Source organism: Pan troglodytes, chromosome 15 (genome assembly GCF_028858775.2).
Source record: "Pan troglodytes isolate AG18354 chromosome 15, NHGRI_mPanTro3-v2.0_pri, whole genome shotgun sequence".
Lineage (NCBI taxonomy): Eukaryota > Metazoa > Chordata > Mammalia > Primates > Hominidae > Pan > Pan troglodytes.
In genome coordinates this window covers 71,468,311-71,492,353 of record NC_072413.2, presented here as the reverse complement: position 1 = coordinate 71,492,353, position 24,043 = coordinate 71,468,311, and the positions used below count along the sequence as shown (strand labels likewise).

At 46.2% G+C, this 24,043-nt stretch overlaps 2 protein-coding genes across 10 annotated transcripts in view; one reads left to right on the top strand and one right to left on the bottom strand.

Annotated features, from left to right (window-relative positions):
• HEATR4 (HEAT repeat containing 4) overlaps positions 1–24,043 on the top strand; it is a 52,014-nt gene that overhangs the window by 24,965 nt on the left and 3,006 nt on the right. For 6 of the 7 annotated variants that reach the window (XM_063793656.1, XM_009428099.4, XM_054666109.2 and 3 more), the window contains 7 exons: positions 2,416–2,534; positions 4,717–4,897; positions 6,308–6,377; positions 7,108–7,297; positions 8,774–8,852; positions 10,088–10,247; positions 12,359–12,417. In XM_063793656.1, the coding sequence (XP_063649726.1) occupies positions 2,416–2,534; positions 4,717–4,897; positions 6,308–6,377; positions 7,108–7,297; positions 8,774–8,852; positions 10,088–10,247; positions 12,359–12,417 (858 nt within the window). The remainder of the gene's footprint in view (positions 1–2,415; positions 2,535–4,716; positions 4,898–6,307; positions 6,378–7,107; positions 7,298–8,773; positions 8,853–10,087; positions 10,248–12,358; positions 12,418–24,043) is intronic. The other variant, XR_010151207.1, reaches the window with a different exon arrangement.
• Positions 172–14,547, bottom strand: RIOX1 (ribosomal oxygenase 1). 3 transcript variants are annotated; one of them, XR_010151209.1, is made up of 3 exons: positions 12,152–14,541; positions 11,147–11,323; positions 172–474 (listed from the first exon to the last, which is right to left on the bottom strand). XR_010151209.1 is itself a non-coding variant. In XM_063793659.1 (1 exon), exon 1 carries the CDS (start codon positions 14,460–14,462, stop codon positions 12,537–12,539), a length of 1,926 nt encoding a protein of 641 aa, XP_063649729.1. In that variant the 5' UTR covers positions 14,463–14,547; the 3' UTR covers positions 12,081–12,536. The 3 variants fall into 3 exon arrangements, 1 of the variants encoding a protein (XP_063649729.1); XR_010151208.1 differs by lacking the exon at positions 172–474 and adding an exon at positions 4,788–4,876; XM_063793659.1 differs by lacking the exons at positions 172–474; positions 11,147–11,323 and having other exon boundaries at positions 12,081–14,547.

The window sequence follows — 24,043 nt, the reverse complement described above, 5'->3', positions numbered from 1 at the left end:
GACAGTGCGAGACTCTGTCTCAAAAAAACAAACAAACAAAAAAAACCATTGTCCCAACTTTCACAAAATTAACACTATGGTAGGAACAATAAGACTAATATACACAAATGATTCAAGAACAAGCAATAAATATAAGGTACCCTTTTAAAACTTTTCAGAGAGGGAGAGATTAGTGTGGGTTAAATTTATTGGTTAAAGTTCTGTGAAGGGGTCCAGTACAGTGGCTCATGCCTGTAAGCCCAGCACCTTGGGAGGCTGAGGCGGGTGGATCACTTGAGACCAGGAGGTTGAAACCAGCCTGGTCATCATGGCAAAACCCCATCTCTAATTAGCTGGGCATGGTGGCACACACCTGTCATCCCAGCTACTTGGGAGGCTGAGGCAGGAGAATCGCTTGAACCTGGGAGGCGGCGGTTTCAGTGAGCCAAGATCGTGCCACTGCACTCCAGCCTGGGCAACAGAGCGAGACTCCATCTAAAAAAACAAACAAACCAACTGTCGGTGAAGATGGTGGGGCTCAGCTAGAACTAAAGAGGGAATTCCAGGCAACACTTCATTTTTGCCATTATTTCCCAATCATCTTCAGCTGTCCAAATGGGAGCTTTCCCTTCTTCCTATGTGCTACTTCATCTTTTCCTTATAACTTTGGATATCTCCAGAATAGCCCAGAACATTGCCATTCCCATGATAAGTGAACAACCTCCACTCTGTAACCCTGACATTTTGATATGGGAAGCACAAAATCTGGCCACTCAATACAGTAATCACCTGAAAAGGTTTTGGACTTGGGTTAGTTCTGTCTCAAGTGCTATAGCACCCTGCTGCTAAAGTCCTGGACCAGCAGCACAGGTGTCACCTAGCAGCATTATTAGAAATGCAAAAATCGGCCGGGCACAGTGGCTCACACCTGTAATCCCAGCACTTTGGGAGGCCAAGGAGGGCGGATCACGAGGTCAGGAGATCGAGACCATCCTGGCTAACACGGTGAAACCCTGTCTCTACTAAAAATAAAAAAAATTAGCCGGGTGTGGTGGCAGGCACCTGTAGTCCCAGCTACTCGGGAGGCTGAGGCAGGAGAATGGCGTGATCCCAGGAGGTGGAGGTTGCAGTGAGTTGAGATCGCGCCACTGCGCCCCAGCCTGGGCAACAGAGCGAGGCTCCGTCTCAAAAAAATAAATAAATAAAATAAAAATTAGCCAGGCTTGGTGGCACATGCCCGTAATCCCAGCTACTCAGGAGGCTCAGGCAGGAGAATCACTTGAACCCAGGAAGCGGAGGTTGCAGTGGGCTGAGATTGTGCCATTGCACTCCAGCCTGGGCAACAAGAGTGAAACTCCGTCTCAAAAAAAAAAGAAATGCAAAAGTCTCATCTTAAGCCAGCTCAATCAGAATCTGCATCTTAACAATATCATTTTAACAACTTCCAATTCATTTGTACCTTCACCTCCTTGGCATTTGTCACTTAGAATTGACAACTGAAAGTAAAAAGACATGCAGAGCTAGCAGGGGTTGAGGTAAAGATGATGAGGACTTCATGGCAGATTGCTGGAGCTAAGAAAGGCAGTATGTCTATGAGTCTTTTCACTCATTCAGTAAGCATGCAGTTTCTGACCACATCCGACGCACTAGGCACTATGCTACCCCTGGGGGTGCAGGGATAAGTCTTCCATTAGTAAATGTTATAAATAGCTAGAACAGAAGCAGCTATAAGGTGTTGTGGGGATTTCCTGTGCTTACAAGGGGCAAAGAAGACTTCACTAAGGAGATGTTTTTATTTTATTTTTTAAAATTTTTAATAAAAGAGATAGGAAGGAGATGCTTTTGAGGTAAATCCTAAAGGAAGACTACAAAGACATCAAGTACCAGGTAGGAGTAGAGAAGGGAGATACTTCTAGCAGGAAGAACAGCGTGGGCACATTTACACATCATCGTGTAGTAATCTTTGCCCATTCCTCTCTGAGAGAAGTGCACTTATAGAGTGACCAACTGTTCTGGTTTGTCCAGGCCATGGGACTTTCAGGACCAAAACCAGGAGAGTCCCAGGCAAACTGCAATGAGCTAGTCACCTCATCAAGTATCACTTTCAAATTTTAAGTCTCCCAGGTACAAGTTATGTTGGCACTGATACTACATAGTTTAAAGGATGAGCTTGGGAGAGTTGGGTTTGAGTCCTGGTTCCAGCACTCACCAGGTTAACCTTGGACAAGCTGATCAAAGCCTCCATTCTATCATCTGTAAATAGTAGTAATATCTGCCCCACTGGATTCTTTGGGAGAGTAAGGGATGGGAAAAAACACTCAGGACAATCCTCATTAGTACAGTGATGAGTAAAAAAAGAAGAAAAAACAGCACAACGCCAAGCACAAAATTAACATTCAGTAAGTGATGATACCTAATGATCATACCTATTTATAGGATATGAAACATAAGTTGATCCAGCTGATGTGGAATGACTGGAATAAGGAAGTGAGGAGAGCAGCTGCGCAGGCGCTTGGGCAAATGAGCCTCGGGAAAGAGGTGCACGACATTATCAGGTAAGACCCAGTCAACATGAGGAGACACTCTTCTAAATTCTTAGAAGTGTTTAGGAGGCAGGCTGGGCACGGTGGCTCCCAACACTTTGGGAAGACGGGGTGGGCGGATCACGAGGTCAGGAGATCGAGACCATCCTGGCTAACACAGTAAAACCCTGTCTTTACTAAAAATACAAAAAATTAGCCGGGCGTGGTGGCACATGCCTGTCATCCCAGCTACTCAGGAGGCTGAGACAGGAGAATCGCTTGAACCTGGGAGGCGGAGGTTGCAGTGAGCAGAGATCGCGTCACTGCACTCCAGCCTGGCAACAGAGCAAGACTCTTGTCTCAAAAAAAAAAGTGCTTAGGAGGCCTGGGATCCAGCCACCCAGCATTTGTTGAGCTCCTCTGTACGGACCCTGGACCAGGTCCCACTGTAAAAAATTAACAGTCCCTACAAACTAACAATATGGCTAGGGAAAGAAGCACTGAGTGCCCAGTAGGTGTGAGGCAATGGTTTGGGTGCTGGAGGGTGTTCAAAAGTATGACGCAATTCTGATGACCACATGCAAAATATACAAACACCTAATTAAAACTTTAATGATTTAATACCAAATCATTAAAAACTAGAACAAATGGCGTATACCATAACTGCTGGAGCAGAAAAATGGAATACTCAGCGTGGCTAGAGGAGTAAGGCCAAGTTTCACAGAGGGTGGATAAGACTGCATAGGAGGCCCAGCCCAGTGGCACACGCCTGTAATCCCAATACTTTGAGACTCTGAAGCAGGAGGATCAATTGAGCCCAGGAGTTCGAGACCAGCCTGGGCAACATAGCAAGACCTTGCCTCCACTAAAAATTAAAAAAAAAAAAAAAAAAAAAATTGGCCGGACGCAGTGGCTCACTCCTGTAATCCCAGCACTTTGGGAGGCCGAGGCGGGTGGATCACAAGGTCAGGAGATCGAGACCATCCTGACTAACACGGTGAAACCCTGTCTCTACTAAAAATACAAAAGGGCGTGGTGGTGGGCACCTGTAGTCCCAGCTATTCGGGAGGCTGAGGCAGGAGAATGGCGTGAACCTGGGAGTTGGAGCTTGCAGTGAGCGGAGATCACGCCACTGTACTCCAGCCTGGGCCACAGAGTGAGACTCCGTCTCAAAAATAATAATAATAAAATAAAATAAATAAAAAATTAGCCAGTGTGGTGGTGTATGCCTGTAGTCCCAGCTACTTGGGAGGCTGAGGCAAGAGGACTGCCTGGGTCCAGGAAGTCCAAAGCTGTCATGAGCCATCATCATGCCACTGCATTCCAGCCTGGGCAACAGAGAAAGACCCTATCTCAAAAAAAAAAAAAAAAAGAGAGAGAGAGAGACTGCATAGGAGCTGCAGAGTGGGTAAGTGCCTATAATCCCAGCTACTCAGGCTGAGGCAGGAGAATCACTTGAGGTCAGGAGTTCAAGACCAGCCTGGGCAACATAGCAAGACCCCATCTCTAAAAATAATTTAAGGCCGGGCGCAGTGGCTCATGCCTGTAATCCCAGCACTTTGGGAGGCCGAGGCGGGCAGATCACGAGGTCAGGAGATCAAGACCATCCTGGCTAACATGGTGAAACCCCATCTCTACTAAAAATACAAGAAAAACAAAATTAGCCAGGCATGGTGGTGGGCGCCTATAGTCCCAACTACTCAGGAGGCTGAGGCAGGAGAATGGTGTGAACCCAGGAGGCGGCGCTTGCAGTAAGCCAAGATCCAGCCACTGCACTCCAGCCTGGGCAACAGAGCAAGACTCCGTCTCAAAAAAATAATAAAATAAATAAAAATAATTTAAACAAACAAACAAAAAGACTGCATAGGCATTCCAGGCTGGAAGCCAAATGCAGACATAATCATGGCACACGTGAGGGCAATGGAGAAGAGAACTTGACTGTGAAAAGAGGTGCAAGTTGACATTTTCCTTTATTCAGTCATTCAATGTAACTGAAAGCCCTGCATTACCTAATTACTGAACAGCTATGTATTAGGGATTCAAGTAAAGAAGACAATCGAGCTCTGTACCCAGTAAAACTTATCTCATGAGCATAAGGCTGAATGGGATTGACAGCCTACAGAACCCGGATTTTATCATGAGGGCATTAGTGGGGGTTGGGGGTTAGGTACTGAAAGTTTAAGGAGGTGAAAGAAAAGCAACTTGTGCCTTACAGGGTCAAGCTAGGTCAAGGAAATTCCCAGGAGCGTGTGGAAGCTCTCTACCTGATAGGTGAGCTCAAGCTTATGACCGCCAAGCTTCTCCCAAGCTTCCTGCACTGCTTCTCTGATGACTTCACAGCAGTTCGGCGGGCAGCCTGTTTGGCAGCTGGTGCCCTACAGATCCGCGACAAGATGGTGAGTCAGGGAAACATATTCTCATCTTACCTGATTGACCTGAAGAGGGCATTACCTTCCCTGGTTGTGCACAGTATGCTCAACATTCTGCGGGGACACAGAATGAGAGATTGGAACTGGGAAGGGGGTGTATAAGCCACTTCAAACAGGACTGTTTCAGGGGCATCCAATCTTTTGGCTTCCCTGGGCCACAATGGAAGAATTGTCTTGGGCCACATATAAAGTACACTAACACTAACGATAGTTGATGAGCTAAAAAAAAAAAAAAAAGGTCCGTGCATAATTCTCATGGTTTTTTTGTTTGTTTGTTTGTTTGTTTTGAGACAGAGTCTCGCTCTGTTACCCAAGCTGGAGTGCAGCGGCGCCATCTCGGCTCACTGCAAGCTCCGCCTCCCGGGTTCACGCCATTCTCCTGCCTCAGCCTCCTGTGTAGCTGGGACTACAGGCACCTGCCACCACACCTGGCTAATTTTTTTGTGTTTTTAGTAGAGATGGGGTTTCACCGTGTTAGCCAGGATGGTCTCGATGTCCTGACTTCGTGATCCGCCCGCCTCGGCCTCCCAAAGTGCTGGGATTACAGGCGTGAGCCACCATGCCTGGCATAAATCTCATGTTTTAAGAAAGTTTACAAATTTGTGTTGGGCCGCATTCAAAGTTGTCCTAGGCCACATGTTGGACAAGCTTGGTTTAGCTCCCAGCCAGCCCAGACTTCGATTCTAGAGCACATCCCTGAATCCTGTTCTCACCTCAGTTAACTAGCTTCTCATTACCTGGGTGCTGATGGGCTTTAGGATCAACTCCCATAAATGGAGTTATAATTCCATTATTAGGGAAAAATCTGTTTGAAGTGTTCAAGAGAAGCCATATGGCCCCAGATCTGTAGACTGAGAAAATCAATAGCAGATAATTCAGCTAATGTACTCACTATGCATATAGGTTGGTACTTTAGGCTCCAGCTCATTTGTCACCAGAATTGATAGGTCATTTTTCAATTATAGCTCCTTTTAGAGATAAGTGGTTTCCCTGTCTCTGATTCATTCTTTTGCTTTGTTTTGTTTTTTTGCTTTTTTGAGATGGAGACTCGCTCTGTCACCCAGGCTGGAGTACAGTGGCACGATCTCAGCTCACTACAACCTCCGCCTCCCAGGTCCAAGCAATTCTCCTACCTCAGCCTCCGAGTAGCTGGGATTACAGGCGTGTGACACCATGCCCGGCTAATTTTTGTATTTTTAGTAGAGACAGGGTTTCACCATGTTGGCCAGGCTGGTCTCAAACTCCTGACCTCAAGTGATCCGCCCACCTTGGCATCCCAAAAATGCTGGGATTACAGGTGTGCACCACTGCACCCAGCTGTTTCTGGTTCATTCTTGCTCTGGTCCTCCCCACTCAACACTGCCTTTTCCATCCCAGGTGCTTGAATGCCTCCTGAACCTGATGCAGAGAGATCCTTACTGGAAAATCAAGGCCTTTGCCATTCGAGGTATTATAGAAGTAGTGCCCCAAACTCTTCAACCTTAAATACCTTTGCCTATGCAAGTAGAAATGATCCCCTGAAACTCTCTAATGGGGTGAAGTGCAGGAGAGGTAACGATCTTAGCTTTTCAGAAGTTCCTTGTCTGAAAAGAGAAAAATAATTTTCTTCTTCAATTTTTAGTGAAAGATCCTGAGTCTAGGTATATGTCAAACTTAAAGTTAAAGAAAGGGCTGACAAGACAGTCCCTGCCAACAGAATTAAGGATAAGTTCCAAGTAGGTATCCAGTGCTGGATGCATCTTGCTTTCCTTGGAGATCTCAACTATTACGCTCTGCAAAAGTCAGATCAGTTTCAAGACTACTACAGACCTAAAACCCTGCCCCTTAATCTGCCTAGTTTCTTTTTAGAATCTTTGGCATTGCTTCTCTTTTTGACATAGATAAATAATTGTGCCTCCTTTCCCCATCACCCTGCTGGGACTAGGCAGGTCTTCCATGTTATTTGTTCTATATTTCATCCCAAAATAGGCAAATATCCTAACAGGCAAGGATGGGATGGAACATCCCTCTTCTAGGAATCCTTTGGAGGTAATGTCCCACTCTGACCTATCCCTAAAATTCTAATGGTGATTACCATCCAAAAGGGAAGGTATTGTTTGCAAAACTCAATTTATTTCTGGATGCTAGAATATAGTAAGCTCAGTCTTCAGTGACATGCTGCCCTCTAATCTCTGCAGCTTTGGGACAGATTGGACAAGTAAGTCCCGAGCTGACGGATCTTCTGCTCTGGGCTATCCACTATGAAGAGTCACCAGGTGTACGGCTGGAAGCTTGCCGTAGCATCCTAGCCCTGAAACTTCAAGGGGACCGGGTCAGGGACACCTTCCTAGACGTGCTGCTCCTGGAGAACCACGATGCTGTTCTAAAGTAAGCACTAAACCTCTGGCTCCCACCATGACCTTATACTGCCAACTCTCACATCTTTGCTCATTGAATATGTCCCTGCCTTTCCAGGCTGCCTAATGGCAGTAAAAGCACTGGTTCACCTGCACATTCACCACTCACCCAAGTAGGTAACTGAAAAACTGGCCTAAATTAGATTGAAAGTCAAGCTTATGTAGTTCGTGCATCTTTTCTCCCCACCAGGATGGGTTTTGGCCGGGTGTGATGACTCACGCCTGTAATCCCAGCACTTTGGGAGGCTGAGGCAGGAGGATCACCTGAGGTCGGGAGTTCGAGACCAGCCTGACCAAAATGGAGAAACCCTGTCTCTACTAAAAATACAAAATTAGCCAGGCATGGTGGCACATGCCTGTAATCCCAGCTACTAGGGAGGCTGAGGCAGGAGAATCACTTGAACCTGGGAAGTGGAGGTTGCGGTGAGCCGAGATGGTGCCATTGCACTCCAGCCTGGGCAACAAGAGCAAAACTCCGTCTCAAAAAAAAAAAAGGATGGGTTTTAAGTTATTCATATATTCAACTAACATTTATCAAGTGCCTATTGGGACAACAAGTTTTAGAGTCAAAAAGACCAGGGTTTGAATTCCAGCTCTGGCATGCAATAGCTATGTGAGCCCGTGTAAGGTATTTAAACTCTGTGAGCCCATTTTTTTCATGTATCAAATGCAGGTGACAGTCTACATTATAGGGTTGTGGTGATAATTAATGAGATGACATGTTTAGCGCCTGTCATAAAGGTGTTCAGTAAATGGTACCTATTGGCACCTTCAAATATATTGTCTTGGCCAGATGAGGTGGCTCACATCTGTAATCCCAACACTTTGGGAGGCTGAGACAGATGGATCACCTGAGGTCAGGAGTTCTAGACCAGCCTGGCCAACATGGTGAAACCTGTCTCTACTAAAAATACAAAAATTAGACGGGCGTGGCCGGGTGCGGTGGCTCACACCTGTAGCCCCAACACTTTGGGAGGCCAAAGCGGGTGGATCACCTGAGGTCAGGAGTTCTAGACCAGCCTGGCCAACATGGTGAAACCCCATCTCTACTAAAAATACAAAAATTAGCTGGGCATGATGGCACGTGCCTGTAGTCCCAGCAACTCAGGAGGCTGAGGCAGGAGAATCGCTTGAACCTGGGAGGTGGAGGTTGCAGTGAGCCGAGGCGAGATCGTGCCATTGCACTCCAGCTCTGGGAAACAGAGCAAGACTCCATCTCGCAAAAACAAAAAGTAAACAACAAACCCACAAATATATTGTCTCAAAAACTGCACATTATTCCTGTAAGCTAAGCATTATACCATTTTTGCATATAAGGCTCAGCAAAACTGCACAGTTAGGATTGGAACTTGGGATTCTTACCTGATTCCAAGTCCTATATTTTCTACCCCCATACTTTTTTAAAGGGCAGGGTAGAATAATCTAAGAAGCCCTTCTTATCTTTCAGGGAAATGTACCAGACAATGAAGATACTCAACTTAGGAAATGAAGGAAACCAAGAAATGCTTCAGGAGATCAAGAACAGGGTAAATAAGTGCAAGCTCTGTTTTCAAGAGAAAATTCAGGACTCTCAAGAGTTCCTCAGACCCTGTCCTCCTCAAACATGTACATACCCTTTTTCCCACCATAGAAGTACTTTCTAAAACCCCAGACACAGATGCCACATCATCTGAAGATGCAAAGCATCTGTGCAAGATTGGGTTACAAGGTCCTACTAGTAAAGACAAAAACAAAACAAAAATCCTATTAGTCCTATCAAGTAGCCCTCAAAAATCAGGGTTTATTGTTATTGTTTCAGAAATACTATTTCCCTCCCTTCCTATTTTCTCCCCATCAACCCCAAACTCAAGTTGTTTATTTTTCCTTTTTTTCAAATAGGCATAGAGAAGGAATAAGGGACTAGAGCTGGCCCCCTAGATTTTCTTCTTAATTTTTCTGAATTCCTAATCTGGGTTTTCTCACCAAAGAAAATCTCTAGCTGAAAGGATTAACATAATTTTTGCTTTTTTTTTTTTGAGGGGGGGACAGTCTCGCTCTGTCGCCCAGGCTGGAGTGCAGTGGTGTGATCTTGGCTCACTGCAACCTCCACCTCCTGGGTTCAAGTGATTCTCGTGCCTCAGCCACCAAAATAGCTGGGATTATAGGCATGTGCCACCACACCCAACTAATTTTTTTGTATTTTTAGTGGAGACAAGGTTTTGCTATGTTGGCCAGGCTGGTCTTGAACTCCTGGCCTCAAGTGATCCACCCGCCTCAGCCTCCCAAAGTGCTGGGATTACAGGCATGAGCCATCATGCCTGGCCTGGATTGTTCTAATTTTTCAAAGCTGTTAGATAAGATGAAGGAATAGAGGGGAAAGGACTTTAAAAAGGTAATTCAAGAAACCAACTTCACATCAAGCAAGCAATTCTTAGCAGGTTTATCATGCCCAAAAAGCTGAAGTAAAATTTTCACGAACAGGTATAAAAAATCTCCAACCAATATCATAAGAGAACAATGTTCTCAGGCACTTATGTACCACCTACTACTGATAAGCATATGCAATTAGTTACTTCTTTATTTTCTAGAGACAGGGTCTCACTTTGTTGCCCAGGCTGGAGTGCAGTGGCATGATCACAGCTCACTGTAGCCTTGAACTGTTGGGCTCAAGTGATCCTCCCTCCTCAGCCTCCCACAATCACTTTATTAATGTTTGTTGATAATTTGCTGCCTAGTACAGGTGTTTTGTTTTGTTTTTCAAACATTATTTGTTCTAATTTAGATTAAAACACTAAGCCAAAAGGACTTGCTGACACACAAAATACTCAAGCTGGAGATGGTCATGGGAAAAGTGAGGGAGGAAGCAAAACGTGTTTACTTGAAACCCAAAGGAGAACAAGAACCACTAACACTCCAGACTTTACTCCAAGAAACTTTTCAGGGTAGGTTTCCTAGGGGTGAGTTCTATGCCTTGATTCCTTTAATAAGCCACTTCCAGGATCTGGATGTTTTGGGACTTAGTAGCAAGCCTTGGAGGATGAAAGAGTCAGGAAAGGGTACTCTCTTCCCTCTTGGCTACCATCCACTCAGTCTTTGTTTTTTTTTGTTTGTTTGTTTGTTTGTTTCTCGGGTTTTTATTCATTTATTTTCTCCCTTAAAAAAAAGTTATCTCTATTTGAACTGACTTAAAAGTTAGGTCAAAAAAGGACATATCAGAAAAACACAAGTCTTTATAAAACAATACTACCATGTTTGACTAAGCACTCAAAAAAGCTTTATGAGCTTAACCTTAATAGTGGTAGTGGTTGGTGGTTGGGCGTGGTGGCGCACACCTGAACTCTCAGTGCTTTGGGAGGCCATGGTGGGAGGATCACCCCAGGCCAGGAGTTCAAAACCAGTCTGGGCAACATAGCAAGACCCCTCCATCTCTACAAAAAAAAAAAAAATTAAAAATTATCTGGGTGTGGTGGCACACACTGGTAGTCCTATCTACTAAGGAGGCTGAGGTGGGAGGATTGCTTGAGCCCAGGAGGTTGAGGCTGCAGTAACCCAAGATCTCACCACTGTACCCCAGCCTGGGCAACAGAGTGGGACCCTGTCTCAAACAAAAAAACAAACAAACAAAAAATAGTGCTTGTCTCTGGAAAGTGGGGTTGGAGGGAGAACTATCATTTTTACTTAGTGTATGTCTATGCTTTTGTAACTTTCTAAAAAAGAATTTGTAAAGTTCTCAACCTTAAATAACAGAAAACTATCCATTATGGTGACAGACTCTTAAGAGTCCCAGATGCAACCTAAATGATGAGGGTGCAGAAATCAAACTGTATCAAAATATACTTACAAAATCTGTGTGCCTGAGCGTAGCATCAGCCTCAGGTCACTCAGCCAGCTGCCTATCAGCTACCACCCCAAACCCAGGTCTTCTGGTTCCAAGTCCAGTGCTCTTTCTGGTACATCAGGCACTTTTCCACCAACCATGAGAATATTCACTTGTCAGATTTGGGGAAGTTTCTTCCAACTGCCAGAATAAAAATGAGAGTGGAAAGTAACTTGAACAGTAGCCTTCCTTCATGGCCAGCTTGCTAAAAGTTGGTTGCCTAAGGTCTATGAAGGCACAACTAGGTGACATGCTGCCCTTACGACAGCAGTGCCAGCCATGGATGTAAGCAAACAGTGAGCAAAAACATACCATGCTCTTAAAACTGAACAAGCTGGTAGAAAATAATTTTTCTACTAGAATTGGGTTGCATAATTAAATAGCATAAATTATCCCCAAAGTTAGTGAACTGGTCCCAATCAGATAAGATTCTTTTTTTTTTTTTTTTTGTTTTTGAGATGGAGTCTCGCTCTGTTGCCCAGGCTGGAATGCAGTGGCATGATCTCAGCTCACTGCAACCTCCACCTCCCAGGTTCAAGTGATCCTCCTGCCTCAGCCCCCCTAGTAGCTGGGATTACAGGCACGCGCCACTATGCCTGGCTAATTTTTGTATTCTCACTAGAGATGGGGTTTTGCCATGTTGGCCAGGCTGGTCTCAAACTGCTGACCTCAGGTGATCCACCCGCCTCGGCCTCCCAAAGTGCTGGGATTACAGGCATGAGTACCGCACCCAGCCTGAGATTCTCTTCCTTAAGAGGTTGATTAACATGCTCCTTTTACATGCTACAACCACCCCAGGTTGCTTTTCACTTCAGCCATTATAGATTTTCCCTATCTTCCTCCCGCTCCTGCATTTCTTCGAACCACCCCACATAATAATCTAGCCTTAGGAAAGGGAAACATTCTTTGGCACTTTAATAACTTTTCTAAGGTTCATACAAATTTAACAATAATAAACAGGATACTGACCCCGACCCGCCCCCCAAACTGTGAAAAAGAACTCAGATGAAAGATCCAAATTCCAAAAAAAATCTAATGTCTGTCTCAAGCAGAATGACATGGTCAGTGCTACCCAGTACACTGAAGCCTGAAGGTGATGAAGTTGGTGCTCTGAAATGATCACGGATCAAGGTTTTTTTTTCCACCTCCAACTTCTCCTTTTCCTTTTGTACCTAGATGAGATGGTTCTTCCTAGAAGACCTTCCGAGGTTTGTGACACTGAAGCAGTGATAAAGGTAAATGTGAGCACACTGATGGTTATCACGGTAAGAACGTGAGTTTAAGAAAAAAAAAAAAAAGGTAGCAGTGGCAGCGGAGAATCACTACTGCCTTGTTTCCAGCAATCAACAAGAAACTAATTTAGGGCTAGAGGCATCTTAGTGAGCAGCAGCCCCTTATCATACAACATAGTTGCCAAGGAAAGCTGGTCCTCCACACTGTCACAGGGCAGTTCCCCCACTCTCACAAACTCTGGATAAGAACGAAGCAACAGTTCCATGGCATCAGCTTGCTGAGGGTATATTTCCAAGCACTTGGGTTCTTCCAGATGATACACACGGGAGTTTTCCACTGTGTAATAGAGAAACAAATGGCCCCCCTCACCCACCAGCCGAGCTATCCCATCCTGAAGCATATGGACTTCTGTTTCTGTTGTCAACTGGGCCCCCACGTTTACAGGTTCTCCAGCCTCCCAGCGAATTGGAAGCCCGTAAACACTTAGTGCCCTCTCCCTATCAGTCAAAACAGGGGGCAGAGAATCGTGAATGAAGTCTTTGGCTCGCTGGTCGGCCACAGCATCAACAGGAGCAAAGTGTCCCAGGCGGGCAACCAAGACCCGCACCTTCTCCATGAAAGCGGTTCTTCGCGGATCCTTAGAATCTGAATGCTGGGCCCCCATGTAATCCATGAAGTCTCGGGGCAGACCCCTCCGAAACTCCACATTTTCTTCCATTGCAGCCTGCACTGCCAGAGGCAGTATGGCCTCTAAGAAGTCACCCCAGGTATTGCGCTGGTACGTGGACAAGGTGAGGTGCAGAGAGTGGACTCCATCCTGGCATTCAGCTTGGTGAATGAAGCCCCGAGGAAAATACAGCAAATCTCCAGGTTCCAGCACGGTCTGCAGCACCGGCTCACCGAGGTCGTCCTGACTGAAGTTGGGGCTGGATGTCAGAGCCAGTTCCTCGGTTGGGACTCGGGGTCGGTATACACGCCAGAGTTTCCTACCTTCCAGCTGCAGCACGAAGGCCTCGATGTCGTCGTAGTGGGGGGCAAAGCCCTGCGAGTTAGGGGGCGTGAGGTAAACGTTGGAGCCTGCCATGCTTCCAAACTGCTCTTGAAGCACAGCCAAAAACTGCCACACAGTGGTAGAGAAAGCCTGCGGACAGAGGAGGCGCAGGGAGCAGCCAGCCTGGTACAGGGACCACGCGGCGGCGGGCAGCGCGCGGCCGGGTGGGTTCAGGGTCTCGCGTCGTCCGTTGATGTAGCGAGCGGCGTCCAAATGCTGGCCGAACTGCACCTCCTCGTTGCGAAGCATCGAATCCAGGTCGGCGGTAGAGAAAAGTCCCTGGTAGTAGGTGTGGTCCTGCCGCCGCACCAGCACCGCCTCGCGCTCCCATAGGCGCCGGTAGAAGTGATCTGGCGGCATGGGCGCGATGAGCCACTCAAAGAGGCGGGCCGCTCGCCGCCGGCTGCTGGGGATGCGGTTCAGCTCGGCCAAGACGCGCCGCAGCGGGGAGTCCCAGGCCGGCTCCCCACCCGTGTTATCCACCTGCGGCCCCGACGCCGTCGCAGGGGCCCCGGACGACTGGACAGCCGCTAAGTGTTGCGCGGTGCACAGCAGGGCCGAGGTCTCCACCACCCGGACCGGCGCGGCGGGCACCTCCACCAGGCGCGCGGGCGGCGCGGAAGCGGGCACCAGGCGCGCCGGCGGGGTCTGCAGGGAGCGCGCGGCGGGCGAGGCCTCCAGCAGCTCTGCGGGCCCCAGGTGGCCGTATGGCTCTCGCCGGGCTGCGTCCGGGACGGCCGCCACCGCCGCCCCACCGGGTAGCGCGTCCCCCAGGTCGTCGGCCGTCGACTCCACCCTCGAGTCCTCCGAGTCCTCGCTAGGCAGCGTCTGCGTCCTCAGCGCTGCCATGCGGGATACAACACTTCGCAGCTGCTTTCGTATCTTCCTGGGCCTCAAGGGCAGGGCCAAGACCGACCCGCTGTGTGGCTGGGGTTTGCGCCGGCGCCTCGGCCGTCCGCGCCTCAACGGCCCTGCACTGGCCTGGAGCCCATCCATGGCCAGACCACACCAGTCTTCCCCGCCCGGCCGGCCGGGGCCGAAGCTAAAGCGGTTCCTGAATGCAGCGGCTGCGGTGCACTCTGGGAAGGGGGCGCGGCCTCCAGCCACCTCGGGGTTGGCCACGCCCACATTCTTCTATTCGGCCCCTCCCGCTCTCTTTCATTAAATGTTTGGCTTCAAGCTGTAGCGGCAGCGGCAAGAACACTTGCCAAACAAACAAGGAATCTACACTCAGAGAGCAATTTAAAAATCAAGTTGCGGCCAAGCGCGGTGGTTCACGACTGTAATCCTAGCACTTTCGGAGGCCGAGGTGTGTGGATCACCTGAGGTCAGGAGTTCGAGACCAGCCTGACCAGTATGGTGAAACCCCGTCTCTACTAAAATTACAAAAATTGGCCGGGCGCGGTGGCTCCGCCTGTAATCCCAGCACTTTGGGAGGCCGAGGCGGGCGGATCACGAGGTCAGGAGATCGAGACCATCCTGGCTAACACGGTGAAACCCCGTCTCTACTAAAAAAGAAAAATACAAAAAATTAGCTGGACGTGGTGGTGGGCGCCTGTAGTCCCGGCTACTCGGGAGGCTGAGGCAGGAGGATGGCGTGAACCCGGGAGGCAGAGCTTGCAGTGAGCCGAGATGGCGCCACTGCACTCCAGCCTGGGCGACAGAGCGAGACTCCGCCTCAAAAAAATAAAAATAAATAATAATTTAAAAATTACAAAAATTAGCCAGGTGTGGTGACTTGCACCTGTAGTCCCAGCTACTCGGGAGGCTGAGACAGGAGAATTGCTTGAACTCGGGAGGTGGAGGTTGCAGTGAGCCGAGATCGTGCCATTGCACTCCCGCCTGGGCGACAGAGTGAGACTCTTGTCTCAAAAAACAAGAAGAAGCACAAAATCAAGTTACTAGAGACTCCCCAGGAGAAATGGCTACTTGACTGTTTTTTCCTTCTAGTCTCTGCACATTGCAGTGTTCCTTGGATGTCCTCATTTCTGAACAGGATGTTCCACCGGCAGGTTCCCACCAAAAAGTGCAGAATTCTTGTTTTCAAGGAATGCCCCCAGGCAGTTTGAGTTCCGCAGAAACTTCTGCTCTGCAGATGAATTCACTGATTGAAGCCTTATCTAGGAGTTCCTCCACCTAACTTCTCTCCCTCTTTTCTCCAATACAAATTCTCAAATTCATTGTCCTCTCTCTGAAAAAGAAGTTAAGAATTTCTCTACTTGCATTCTTGATATCTGCCCTTCCTGCCCCTCTGGGATTTTGTTGCTTTAGCTACAATTTCTTTGGCTCTTAAACTCAGGTTCTTAAATCTGGGCCTCTAATTTAACAGGCAATGTGGTGGCATGCGGGTGTAATTTTTGAGAACATGGTCACTGTCTGTCATGCAACGAATTGCTTTGTACATAAAGATTCCTTGTCTTCATTTGAATCATTTAAGATAAACTCCCAGAAATAAAAGTGCTGGGTCAAAAAGTAAGATACTTTTTGTGATTATTAATAGGTTTTACCAAACTGCCTTCCAAGAGGGTTTACAATGTTTCAAGCAATGATAAGCATATTAGACTACAGTACATGGCCTCTAGGACCTTTCTCTGTTTGAGCTTTCAACACTCCCTCTTTCTCAGTTGCAAGCCTATCCAAACACTTGCCAAGGCTTTTAGATTTTGTCCTTACCCATGTCTAACATCCACCCTTTTTTATTTCTCACATGGTCTGTTACACACACAGTTATCAACTGGGGGTGATATTGTCTCCATAGGGACATTTGGCAATGTCATATAGGGGGCGAGGGGTTGTCTAACATCTAGTAAACAGACACTAGAGACACTACTAAACATTCTACAATACTAAGGACAACCCTCCCACAACAAATAATTGTCTGATGCAAAATGTCAGTAGTGTAGTGTTGAGGCAGACAAATCCTGGCTTATTACAAATAGCCTCCCAACTAGTCTCTTTACCTTTATTTTTTATTTTTATTTTATTTTTTTGAGACAGGGTCTTGCTGTGTTGCCCCAACCTCTGTGTTGCAATGGCCCAATCTTGGCTCACTGCAACCTCCACCTCCCAGGTTCAAGCGATTCTCCTGCCTCAGCCTCCCAGGTAGCTGGGATTACAGGCACCTGCTACCACCGAAGCTAATTTTTGTATTTTTAGTAGAGACAGGGTTTCACCATGTTGGTCAGGCTGGTCTCGAATTCCTGACCTCAGGTGATCCACCTATCTCGGCCTCCCAAAGTGCTGGGATTACAGGCATGAGCCGCGGCGCCCGACTGTCTCTTTACCATTAATTGCTCCTGTATTAGCCATTCTCACATTGCTATAAAGAACTACCTGAGACTGAGTAATTTATAAAGAAAAGAGGTTTAATTGGCTCACAGTTCCTCAGGCTGTAGAGGAAGCATGGTTGGGGAGGCCTAAAGAAACTTAAAATCATGGTGGAAGGTGAAGGGGAAGCAAGCTCATGCCTGTAATCCCAGCACTTCAGGAGGCCGAGGTGGGTGGATCACGAGGTCAGGAGATCAAGACCATCCTGGCTAGCACAGTGAAACCCCATCTCTACTAAAAATACAAAAAATTAGCCGGGCATGGTGGCACGCCCCTGTCATCCCAGCTACTCTGGAGGCTGAGGCAGGAGAATTGCATGAACCCGGGAAGTGGAGGTCGCAGTGAGTCAAGATCACGCCACTGCACTCCAGCCTGGGTGACAGAGCGAGACTCCGTCTCAAACAAAAGCAACCAGATCTTGTGAGAACTCAACCACCATCATGAGAGCAGCAAGGGGGAAATCTGCCCCCATGATCTAATCACCTCCCACCAGGTCCCTCCTCTAACATTGGAGATTACAATTCAACATGAGATTTGGGTGGGGACACAGAGCCAAAACTTATCAGCCCCCATGCCAATTTATACCACAGATAGCTACAAGATGAATTTTCTAAGTTGAGGCCCCAAACCTGTCATCACCCTACTCAAAATCTACCCAGGTGCCCCATTGACAAATCCAAGTTCCTCAGCTAGGTACTGAAGTCACATAATGTTACAGCCTATCATCCCCAACCCCTGTAAACTCTACTTCTACAAGCTAGACTGTTTGCTGTTGCTTACCTATATCATCCTTTATATGTTTTCTCAGGCTGTTTCCTCTGCATACTGTCCCCAATTATCTTTTGTCAAAACCCTAATTAAAGCCCATTTCACATTCCATCTCCTCTCCAAAGGCGCTACCATCTCCTTCATCTCAAGAGAATTTTGACTCTTTCACATGAATTTAACACATTGTGCTGGTAATTCATGTTCTTGTCACATTCCTTCCTAAAATTCAAGGAAAAGACTTCCTTATGCCTTTTTCTATCCCGTCTTGCATTTAGCACACTGCCCTGGGATTACAAGCATGAGCCACCATGCCCTGCTAAAAATATAGGCTTTGTTTGTTTGTTTGTTTTGAGATAGAGTCTTGCTCTGTCATCCAGGCTGGAGTGCAGTGGTGCTATCTTGGCCCACTACAACCTCTGCCTCCCAGATTCAAGCAATTTTCTCCTGCCTCAGCCTCCCGAGTAGCTGGGATTACAGGCACCCCCTACCATGCCCAACTAATTTTTGTATTTTTAGTAGAGATGGGGTTTCCCATGTTGGCCAGGCTGGTCTCAAACTCCTGACCTCAGGTGATCTGCCTGCCTCAGCCTCCCAAAGTGCTGGGATTACAGGCGCGAGCCACTGTGCCCAGCCAAAATATAGTATTTTTTAAACAATAAACTTTACTTTCCCTAATTCATCTCATTTTTCTTGATTTTTAAGCATTGCTTACCTTTCTCTTCTGTTTTTTTTTTGTTTTGAATCAATAGAATTCCCTTTTAAAAAAATCAAAGGAACTTGACATTCTTTTTTTTAATTATTATTATTATTTTTAGTACAGACGGGGTTTCACCATGTTAGCCAGGATGGTCTCCATCTCCTGACCTCATGATCCGCCCGCCTTGGCCTCCCAAAGTGCTGGGATTACAGGCGTGAGCCATCGAGCTCGGCCAGGAACTTGACATTCTGAATATAGATGCTAATCATTGTTATTCAGAGAAACTTCTACAGAAAAGAAGATGAATAGAGCCAACAAGATGTTTAAGTATACATAGTATGATTTAAAGCCTATCAGGAAAGTACCCCAAATTATCTCTCCCATCAAAATTCATCCCATCATTAGATAGTTATTCTTGAATTAGTCATTGTCACTTTCACTTCATCTATATCTAAAGTGTAAATATACTGGGAAAGAAGGGTGATATATACTAAATTATAAGTTCCTTTCTTTTTTTTTTCAAGACAGAGTCTCACTCTGTTGCCCAGGCTGGAGTGCAATGGCACAATCTCGGCTCACTGCAATCTCCGCCTCCTGGGTTCAAGCAATTCTCCTGTCTCCACCTCCCAAGTAGCTGGGATTACAGGCGCAGGCCATCACACCCAGTTAATTTTTGTATTTTCACTAGAGACGGGGTTTCGCCATGTTGGTCAAGCTGGTCTTGAACTCCTGGGCTCAGGCAAGCCACCTGCCTCAGTCTCCCAAAGTGCTGGAATTACGGGCGTGAGCCACCACACCCAGCCTCATAAGTTCCTTTAAATGTCTTTTCTTTAAGAAGGAAGGATAGCATGAGTTGTTGAAAGGGAGATGGTGAGAAACAGAAATAAAAGGAAAGTAAAAGAAAGCAAATGTCTGAGGCAGTGGTTCTGAACCTGGGGCTATTTTGCACCCCCAGGGGTCATTTAGCAATATCTAGAGATATTTTTGGTTGTCCAACAGTGGGGGTGCTACTAGCATCGAGGGATGCTGTAAAACATTCTACAATGTACAATGAAACCCCATAACAAAGGACTATCTGGGCCCAAATGTCAATAGTACCAGGATTGAGAAACCCTGGTAAAAACTTTTAGATGACAATTCATCAATACAAAATTTTGATACCTTTGACCCAGTAGTAATTCTACATCTAGAAATCTATCCTTAAAAAATATTCACTGGCCAGGTGCAGTGGCTAACACCTATAATCCCAACACTTTGGTAGGCTGAGGCAGGTGGATTGCTTGAGCTCAAGAGTTCCAGACCAGCCTGAGCAACATGGTGAGACGCTGTCGCTATGAAAAATCAGCAGTTTTTTTTTTTTTTTTTTTTTTTGAGACAGTCTTGCTTTGTCGCCTAGCCTGAAATGCAGTGGCGTGATCTTGGCTCACTGCAACCTCCACCTGCCAGGTTCAAGCGATTCTTGTGCCTCACCTGAGTAGCTTGGATTACAGGCATGTGCCACGATGCCCAACTAATTTTTGTATTTTTAGTTGAGATGGGGTTTTGCCATGTTGGCCAGGCTGGTCTCGAACTCCTTGCCCTAAGTGATCCAACTGCCTTGGCCTCCCAAAGTGCTGGGATTACAGGAATGAGCTGCCATGCCAAGCCGAAAAATTTTAAATACAAAAATTAGCCAGGCATGGTGATGTACACCTGTGGTCCCAGCTACTAGGGAGGCTAAGGTGGGAGGATGGCTTGAGCCTGGGATGCAGAGGTTGCAGTGAGCTGAGATGGCGCCACTGCACTCCAGCCTGGGCAATAGAGCCAAACTCTGTCTCAAAAAAAAAAAAAAAAATTCACCCATGTGTACAAAGATATTTATACATAGATGGTTGTTGCTTTTAATTTCAAAACTGGAAATTACTCAAATATCTACCAATCAGTAGTTATTTAAAAGAATGACAAGGAAATGTCTATAACGCATTAAAAAATCAAATTACAGAACAATATGTTGTCCCATTTTTTGCTTAAAAAATGCAGCCAATGTACATTATATATAATTTTCTTTTCTTTTCTTTATTCTTTATTCTTTTTTGAGGCAGAGTTTCCCTCTGTCACCCAGGCTGGAGTGCAGTGGTGCAATCTCGGCTCACTGCATCCTCCACCTCCCAGGTTCAAGCAATTCTCCTGCTTCAGCCTCCCAAGTAGTTGGGATTACAGGCGCTTGCCACCATGCCCAGCCAATTTTTCTATTTTTAGTAGTGACAGGGTTTCACCATATTGGCTAAGCTGGTCTCAAACTGCTGACCTCAGGTGATTCACCTGCCTCAGCCTTCCAAAGTGCTGGGATTACAGGCATGAGCCTACATTATGTAAAATTTATTTAAAACCATATAGGGTGTGTGTGTGTGTGTGTGTGTGTGTGTGTGTCTGCCTGCATAGTTGAATATCCGGAAAGATATAAACCAAACTGAAGACAGAAGTTCCCTCTGGGTAATGGGATTATTTGTTATAGAAGAATTTTCATGTTTAACTTTAGGATGTTAATATAAAGTTTAGGCTGGGTGTGGTGGCTCATGCCTGTAATCCCAGCACTTTGGGAGGCTGAGGCGGGCGGATCACTTGGGGCCAGGAGTTCGAGACCAGCCTGGCCAACATAGTGAAACCCCGTCTCTACTAAAAAATACAAAAAGTAGCCGGGTGTGGTGGCATGTGCCTGTAATCCCAGCTACTCAGGTGGCTGAGGCACCAGAATTGCTTGAACGCGGGAGACAGAGGTTGTAGTGAGCCAAGTTCGCGCCACTGCACTCCAGCCTGGGCAACAGGGCAAGACTCCCTCTCAATGACAAACAAACAAACAAAAAACCACAGTTTGAATAGGCCATCTGGCCCCAAAAGCCTGAAATATCTGCTATCTGGCCTTTTACAGAACAAATTGGCTGAGTCTTGCTATACGTCATAACAGATGCTATCTAGGATGTTGAATTTCCAACTCTTTTGCTTGCTCATATAACCTATAAAATAATTTTGAAAAATGATGTCACCTCTTTACCTTCTTAAATTGACATCTAAAATGAGGCCAGGCATAATGGCTCACGCCTGCAATCCCAGCACCTTGGGAGGCAGAGGTAAGTGGATCACCTGAGGTCGGGAGTTTGAGACCAGCCTGGCCAACATGGTAAAACCCCATCTCTACTGAAAATAAAGAAAAATTAGCCAGGTATGGGTGGTGCATGCCTGTAATCCCAGCTACTCGGGAGGCTGACAGGATAATCGCTTGAACCTGAGAGGCGGAGGTTGCAGTGAGCCTGAGATTGAGCCACTGCACTACAGCCTGGGTGACAGAGATGAGACTCCGTCTCAAAAAAAAAAAAAAATTGACATCTAAAATGTTTTCATTTTAAATAGAAGCAGAGTTTAATTTCAAACATGTAAGTATTCCAGCTTTACATATTGATATTTTAAGTTCAAAACTGAATTTAAATGCATCCATTTGAATCTAAATGCCATAACAGTTTGATAACTACCATCATCCATTTTAAAAATAAAATATGTAAGCTCTTCTTTAAAATTAAAATTACATCTTAAAAAAAAAGCTCGCATTTCCTTTACGAAGTAACTTCCACACAGAATTTTATCCTAATATACAATTGTGCTTGAAAGTATTTATTTTTCATCATCACATCTGCAACAAAAATCTGTATTTAAATTGAGGGTTGGGGCATGATGGTACACGTAGTTTTAGCTACATGTGAGGCCAGAGACAGGAGGATCACTTGAGCCCAGGAGTTCAAGTTTATAGTGAGCTATGATCGTGCCTGTGAATAGGTACTAGCTCCTGCACTCTGGCACCTGGGGCAACATAGTAAGACCAGGTCTCTAAAAAACAAACAAACAAATAAAAAACACCTGATGTAAAAAATGAAGGTTTTAAAATTTATTCTCCATGACTAGAAGACTGTCTATATTTCTTTAAGGTAATCATTACAATTATTATTAGTATACTTCATGTTCCAATTTTCCATACATAAATCAGAAATATTAACCCACACTCCCCTGGGAAACAATTTTATTAACTAGAGTACAGTGCTATGTGCAATTCCTGTTGTATTTAGTCTTATAGATTCCACACATTTCCGAAGTTTTTCCTACTCCCTTCACTGAAGTTGTTCTATACATTTGGTTCTCTTGCTACATGCAGTCCGTATTCCTTCCTAGATCCCCTTACTTCCTAAATGTTTTTGTTTTAATTTGCATACATTAACGTTTACTCTGGCTGGGTGGGGTGCCTCATGCCTGCAATCCCAGCACTTTGGGAGGCTGAGATGGGTGGATCACCTGAGGGCCAGGAGTTCGAGACCAGCCTGGCCAACATGGTGAAACCCCGTCTCTACTAAAAATACAAAAACTAACTGGGCATGGTGGTGCGTGCCTGTAATCTCAGCTACTGGGGTGGCTGAGGCATTTAAAAGAAGCTTGAATTTGGAAGGCGGAGGTTACGGTGAGCCGAGATTGCACCATTGCACTCCAGCCTGGGTGACAAGAGTGAAACTCTGTCTCAAAAAATAAGGTTCACTCTTCTTGCTGTAAAGTTCTACAGGTTTTAACAAATGAATAATGTCACGTATCCATCATATATTATACAGAATATTCAGATTAGTTTCACCACCTTAAAAAGTCTCCTGTGCTTCCCTTTTTTTGTTTGAGATGGAGTCTCGAAGTCTGGCTCTGTCGCCCAGACTGGAGTGCAGTGGCGCAGTCTCGGCCCATTGCAGCCTCCGCCTTCTGGGTTCAAGTAATTCTTCTGCCTCAGCCTCCCGAGTAGCTAGGATTACAATCGCCCGCCACCATGCCCGGTTAATTTTTGTATTTTTAGTAGAGACAGAGTTTCACCACATTGGCCAGGCTGGTCTTGAACTTCTGACCTCAGGTGATCCGCCCGCCTCAGGCTTCCAAAGTGCTGGGGTTACAGGTGTGATCCACTGTGCCCGGCCTAATTTTTGTATTTTTAGTATAGACTGGGTTTCACCATGTTGGCCAGGCTGGTCTCAAACTCTTGGCCTCAAGTCATCTGCCTGCTTGGGCCTCCTAAAGTGCTGGGATTACAGGCGTGAGCCAGTGTGCCCGGCCTGTGCTTCACTTATTCAACCCTCCTTTCCTCCCCACAAATACCTGTCAACCACTGATTTTTCTTTTTTCCTCTCCTTTTTTTGTTTTGTTTTTGTTTTTTATTTTGAGACAGGGTCTCCTCCTGTTGCCTAAGCTGGAATTGCAGTGGCATGATCATGGCTCACTGCAGCCTCAACTGCCCCTGCTCAAGTGATCCTCCCACCTCAGCCTCCCGAGTAGCTGGACAACTACTGATGTTTTTTTTTTTTTTTTTTTTATTTTTTTTTGAGACGGAGTCTCGCTCTGTCGCCCAGGCTGGAGTGCAGTGGCACGATCTCGGCTCACTGCAAGCTCTGCCTCCCAGGTTCACGCCATTCTCCTGCCTCAGCCTCCCGAGTAGCTGGGACTACAGGTGCCCGCCACCATGCCCAGCTAATTTTTTTTTTTGTACTTTTAGTAGAGATGGGGTTTCACCTTGTTAGCCAGGATGGTCTCGATCTCCTGACCTCGTGATCCGCCCGCCTCGGCCTCCCAGAGTGCTTGGGATTACAGGCATGAGCCACCACGCCCGGCCTTTTTTTTTTACTATCTCTATAGTTTTGTCTTTTACACAATGTCATATAATTGGAATTATACAGTATGTAGCCTTTTCAGGCTGCCTTCTTTCACCTAGCAATACATATCTTTTTTTTTCTTT

Bases quoted from the DNA above. Each gene is read 5' to 3' on its own strand.
- RIOX1 (XM_063793659.1), bottom strand. From the start codon at position 14,462: ATGGATGGGCTCCAGGCCAGTGCAGGGCCGTTGAGGCGCGGACGGCCG.